Raw genomic sequence first — 6,401 nt, 5'->3', positions numbered from 1 at the left:
GTGCTGTGAAGTGTGTAAGCCTGATGATTCACAGACCTGTACCCCTGGGGCCAATAATACATTATATGTTAATAAAAATAATTTTTTTAAAAAATCTGGAAAAAAAGAAATCTATTCTTTAAAGACTCATTCAGGTTCAGGTTCAGTGCTGATGAGAATGGAGAATATGACATGTAGGGATGGGAGGAATCCAGACTTCCAATAAAAAAGGGAGAGCCATAAATAATTATAATTAAGCATGACCCTAATCATGGTGGCAAAGGACCTAGGGCTTCCTCAGGGCGCTGACCTCACCGCAGAGCAGTTTCATCTGGGGTGAGAGCTGGACTGAATTTTGGCTGAATGGTGGCGGGTATGACCATAGTTATTAAGTAGGACCTCTGAGCAAACAACTAATGCCATTAACTGATTCCAATTCATGTATATTTTCCACATTCCATATCCCACAAGTATTTATAGAGAAAGATCCATTTTCTGAGAAATAAAATGCGCTCCTAAAGCAGATATGTGACTGTTATGGTTCGATCTGAGGATTAGAATCAATCTTGAAATTAGAGCTCCAGTATTTAAGTAGTGAGGGGAGCCGGAGAGAGTGAATCAAGGCCCCCGTTGTGGTGGCTGACGTGGGCCCTTGGGCTTCAGAAGGTTACCAAGCCTACGCAGGTTCTCTCACTCCTGTCTTCCAGGACACAGTGGTGGCTCTCCAGGCCTTGTCCAGATACGGAGCAGCCACCTTCACCAGGACTGGGAAGCCCACACAAGTGACCATCCAACATTCGGGAACACTTGTCGCCAAATTCCAAGTGGATGACGACAACCGCCTGTTACTACAGCAGACCTCACTGCCGAAGGTGCCTGAGGAATATACCATGACGGTGACAGGAGGAGGTTGTGTCTACCTCCAGGTGAGATTCTTGGTCCACATTAGCCATTAATCTCTGACTCGGCAGAGGAGAAGGCAAGTCAGAGAAAGAGTTGAGGAAATTGGGAGAAGAAGAAACACAGATTTTTGTCTTTGATATTCCACAGACATCCCTGAAATACAATATTCTGCCAGAAAAGGCAGAGTTCCCATTTGCTTTGGAGGTACAGACTCTGCCCCAAAGTTGTGATGGACCCAAAGCCCACACCAGCTTCCAGATCTCACTGAAGGTCAGGTAAGACCTCTGCCTGAATCATCTAATTCTGTTTATAACAACTAGTCCTCTTACTGGAGTTTGCCATTAAGCTGAGCAGCATGTCCATAAATATCTGCACTACGTTTATTGAAAAAGCAGTGTGTCCTCGGGTTCATACAGAATTTCTCTGTGGTGGGGTATATATTCATGGTACGTCCTGTCTCCAGGATCTATGCTTGTTGAACCTCGTTATTTAAAGGTTAATTCCCCTCAATAACAGCTAAAAACAGAGAACATTCATCCTTGCCTCTGACCTGAATTCCTGATTTAATACTAATGTCATAGATCCATTCTTGGATTTCATTCTATTACAGAATATAAAATGTATATTCCATGTATAATGTACATGTATGTATATGTACATGTAATATAGAATATTGTAATATTGTAATAGAATATAAATACTGACCATTTCAGCAAGGATGCACCATAAAATGATAAGATCAGTCGACCAATAAGCCAATCTCATTTTATAGTTGTGTTCTAACATAATTTATTAGGTCTTACATTTGTGGACTTTATATTTTACAAGTTTTATGCACTTTTAATAAGGCTATAATGGTAGACCTTTTGATATTTGATATCATCCTTGCTCTATCCAGGGCAGATATGGAGAATTCCTGAAAAGCATGAATAGAAGGAAGTAGTGACTCTCTAATTAGAATTCCTACTGGCAATAAATAAATCTCAGATTCTATACAAAATAATCAATTTGGGAGAAAATTAGATATATATATACAGCACTATTCAGATGGCTCCAGGGCTAACAAAAAATGTATCTGTCCACAAGAATATTCTAACCTGGGTGGGGATACTATTCAGGAAAAAAAGTTAAAGTACATGTCACAAATAACTGGCAGAGATTAGAGGTCTCAGACCCAGCTCTGCATCACATGCTTTCTCAAACTGCACCGCCTCGAGTCCACACATGTGAAGTCCTGACTCATCAGGTCTAGGGTACAGCCTGCTCTTTGTGGTTTCAACACATTCCCTGGAGATTGTAATGCTTCCGCTTGGGGAGGACATTTAGGAAGCCCTCCATGTACCTTTGAGGGCAGTGAGGGCTTGCTCTGGGCATAGAAAAGGAGAATACTTAGTAACACAGAAAACTTTAACTCCTTTCTTCCCTGAATCTTCAGTTACACCGGGAGTCGTCCCGCCTCCAACATGGTGATTATTGACGTGAAGATGGTGTCCGGCTTCATTCCCCTGAAACCAACAGTGAGAATGGTAGGTCTAGCGTATGTCCAGGAGGCTCTATTTTATTTAATGTTTTAGGTGTCTCCGGACTAAGAAAATATTAGAATCTTTTCAGTCACTTCTATGAAACGTCAAAAAAATACTTTCTCCAAAGTCAGAAATAGAATTTAACATGTTTGTATACAGGTTTTTTGGTGTGTGTGGGCTTGCTCATTAAGCTTTGTTTTAGGGGGTCTCAAAATTCTCTGACAAATTTTTTGGTCAAGTTTCTCCCATTAAAAAGTACTTGTTTTTAAAACTAATAAGTTAAAACTCACACACACACACACACACACACACACACATACGCATATATACACAAATGAATGATCCACAAAACATTCTCTCTTCCCTCCGAAGGTTTTCTGGGGCATTTTTATCATTAGCCAGTCTTCCTTTTAAACTTAAGTGGCCAATTGAGACACACATTACTGTAACCATTCTTCTACAGCTGGTTAGGACTGGGGTGGAGGGCATTAGGGATAATATTCATTGAGCCTCCTGAACTTTCCGTGCAGACTTGGTGACCTTGCCAGCTCCAGCAGGCTTCCCGTCACTGCTTTGATGACACCCACAGAGACTGTCTGTTTCATGTTACAAACAGCTCCCTTCCAAGAGCCACATCTACTAGAAGAAGAATGTCAGCAAGCTCCTGCTTTCATGGAGCTTAGACACTTAAGAAGATAAAGCTTGGGCTCCTGGCTGGCTCAGTCAGAAGAGCATGAAACTCTGGAACCTCAGGGTCATGAGCTTAAGCCACATTTTGGGTGTAGAGGGTTACTTAAATAAATAAAACTTAAAAAAAAAAAAAAAAAAGAAGAAGATAAAGCTTATGCACCAATGGAAAAAAATACAAAAATGACCAATAGATAAAAATGACCAATAAATATAAACTCTAATTATTACAGAAGTTCAGAGAAAAATGAGATTGCTATAAGAGCAAGCAAAAAGAAAAGTTTTAAGAGAAACCCTCCTTCTTGAAGGAATAGAATATACATTGAACATCGAAATACAGAAAGTTCCCAAGTTTAGGATACTTATTTCACTTCTCTTCAGATATATCAACTTTACACATAGGTCATGTGTCCTAATATCAAACCCTGCATCCCAATTATCTCTCATTTTTAATTTAAAAACATTATCATCTTCACTTACAAAAATCCCTTGAAGAAACTTTACCCTCAGGCTTAATTTGGTAATAAAAATTCTTCGTTTCTCTGGTTTTCCCAGAGGCTTCACCTGTTTATTAACATTTGTGATGTATTAATTTTCTTCAGCTTGAAAGATCAAACCATGTGAGCCGAACAGAAGTCAACAATAACCATGTTTTGATTTATCTGGATAAGGTGAGAGTCCTGCCAATCTAATTGCAAAAAAAAATATAGGCAATAATCTCTCGAAGGGAGATATACTAATCCTATCTAAGGAAAGTGAATGAAGGCATTTTGGAGACATCGCCTCCATGGCAAAAGTTTGAGCATTCTAATATTAATTCCAGTAAATACTCTCCTCTTCTTTATTTGCAATTCATGTAAGACTGTGAGAAAAAATGACTATTATAATATGAGGATATGAATACTTCTTGACCTCATAAACAAAAAATTTCTCTGCACAATGTGTTTATGTCCATAACCTGTTTGGAAGATATCAAGTAATGTAAGAAAGAAACCCATTGGTTTCTTCCTTATATTATTGTATCAACATCAACATAATTGATGTTATACATTACATATTACATATATCATACCTCAGATATATCAATTATATAATTCACATCTCAATTATTATGTCAACAGTATAAAACGAGGAAATACTGACCATTTTAGCAAGGATACACCATAAAATGATAAGATCAGTCAACCAATAAGCCAATCTCATTTTATAGTTCTGTGTTCTAACATAATTTATTCATTCTTATATTTATGGACATTATATTTTACAAGTTTTGTGGAATTGTAATAAGGCTGTAATGATAGATCTTTTATATGACTTGTTAAGCCAACACAGTATTTCTACAAGATAGAGAAGTAAAACTATACCAAATCTCTGGATATGGAAAAATGAATGTCGCCATTCACCCAACAAAATCATGTACCATTCACCCTTTACAAAGAGCCCATGGACCAGTATTGATCAGAGTATATGAATTGTTGGGGTTATTTAAGCAAAATTTAGGGATATTTTCATTCACCCTGGGAGCTTTCTGTGCCACTTAAGGACACTGTTAGTCGATAAAAAGTTTTTCTCTCCAAAAGTAGATGACTAATTAAACTCCTTCAAAGAAGAGAGAAGAAAGCTTGTAATTCCCTTTTGCTTTCTAGGTGACAAATCAGACACTCAGCATGTCCTTCACGGTTCTACAAGATGTCCCAGTAATAGAGCTGAAGCCAGCCATAGTGAAAGTCTATGATTACTATGAGACAGGTGAGTGTGAAAAACTTTGACTTAGAAACTAAATTTCTGGTCACAAAAATTTAGATTTGAGAAATGTGTGGGGGCAACTTATTACACTGTTCTTTAATTTTGTCCCCATCAAATCTGACTCTTCTCTGTCTTCTATACATGTTATAGAAACTATCTATCATACAAATACATCAACTATGAACACAGACCACCTGTAGGATATTTAGTTTCCTTTTCTTCAGATAAATCAACTGCAAAACAATGTGAGATCATAGAACATTTCAGCATGACCCTGAGGAAAGAAATATACTGTATTTGAAGAGTTAACATATAAAACAGCAAGCAATGTATGAAATGGATGATGCTGATGTTTCTGATATAATTCTTCCCATAATAAAATATTTTTAACTGACCTGTATTCCATAAATCTTTCCCTCTCACTTCACCTAATGGTTTTGTTTTCATTCAGATGAGTTTGCAATTGCTGAGTATGATGCTCCTTGCAGCAAAGGTAAGTAATACACTTTCCTTCCAAATGCAATCAGAACCCCTTGGCTTGTCTCTTAAATCCCTTCATAAAATTCTGGCTAACTATTTTTCATAGACATCACTCACAGTGCAACTTATTATAGAAAAATGCATTTATTGGGAAAGGGCCACTGATAGTCAAACTTCACATAGTTCATAGGATTATTTGTTGGATACATATAAGTAATAAATCTCACTTCCCACTATACCAATCAGGCCTCCTTAGACAGTATGCTACCCAGATTTGAGGGATGGAAGAGTCACTACTCAGGAAGCCCGAGTCCATCTTGATTCTCTCTTCTTTCCACTATCACAGATCAAGGAAATGCCTGAAGATCACCAACAACAAGGAAAACCGCTTTGCTGGGGTCCCTGTTCCATGGACTGAGGTCTCTGTAGAAGAAAAGAATTTTTGTGATCTATGAAGATTTGAAATAAACCTTTTTTTCTGGTCGATCTTTATCACTGTTTCCTCATTCATTCAATAAACATTTATTACGTTTCCATATAATTCCCGGTAGATTCCTGGGGTTAAAAATTCACAGCAATCAAGGGTTGAGGGACTTCAGAAAATGAGAACTATTACAGCAATGTTGGTCTGAGCAGCCTTCATTAGGGGTTGCAGAGAAAGTATTGGATTATGCCCTAGGACAGTGTGAAGGGTGTTTAGCTACAGGAATACCCTAAGAAAAAGTCAGCATGCATTTTAGGACTAGAAAAGAATTTCCACATTAAAGGGAAATAATGAAATACTGTTGGATAAGTTACATTGAGAGACATCATCATTAGTTGGAACTTTACCTGAACAGGGGTTACATCTCCTCAGAACCAAATCTGCCATTGACTGATACAAGTGATTTGTCAGTTAACTGTGGGTCTCAGGTTCAATAAAGGAAGACAGATGGAAAATGCTGAAAGGGTGACACGTTAGAAGCAGCTCTCTTAGAAGCGCCTGAGTGGCTCGGAGAGTTGAGTGCGGGACTCTTGATTTTGGCTCAGGTCATGATCTTAGTGTCATGGGATCGAGCCCCACATGGGACTCTCTCCCTCTCT

At 38.1% G+C, this 6,401-nt stretch overlaps 1 protein-coding gene across 1 annotated transcript; it reads left to right on the top strand.

Annotated features, from left to right (window-relative positions):
- Positions 1 to 602: 602 nt before the first annotated feature.
- LOC132008740 (alpha-2-macroglobulin-like) lies at positions 603 to 5,802 on the top strand (the record flags this gene model as incomplete). The annotated part of the gene is made up of 7 exons (XM_059387311.1): positions 603 to 905; positions 1,030 to 1,157; positions 2,318 to 2,408; positions 3,695 to 3,763; positions 4,739 to 4,841; positions 5,290 to 5,331; positions 5,665 to 5,802. Coding segments are annotated over 7 exons (753 nt in total), but the record flags the coding sequence as incomplete, so codon positions are not given.
- Positions 5,803 to 6,401: the final 599 nt, after the last annotated feature.

The sequence above is a fragment of the Mustela nigripes genome, unplaced genomic scaffold (assembly GCF_022355385.1).
Source record: "Mustela nigripes isolate SB6536 unplaced genomic scaffold, MUSNIG.SB6536 HiC_scaffold_830, whole genome shotgun sequence".
NCBI lineage: Eukaryota > Metazoa > Chordata > Mammalia > Carnivora > Mustelidae > Mustela > Mustela nigripes.
Note: the sequence above shows the minus strand (reverse complement) of the source record. Positions and strands in the feature narration are given on the sequence as shown.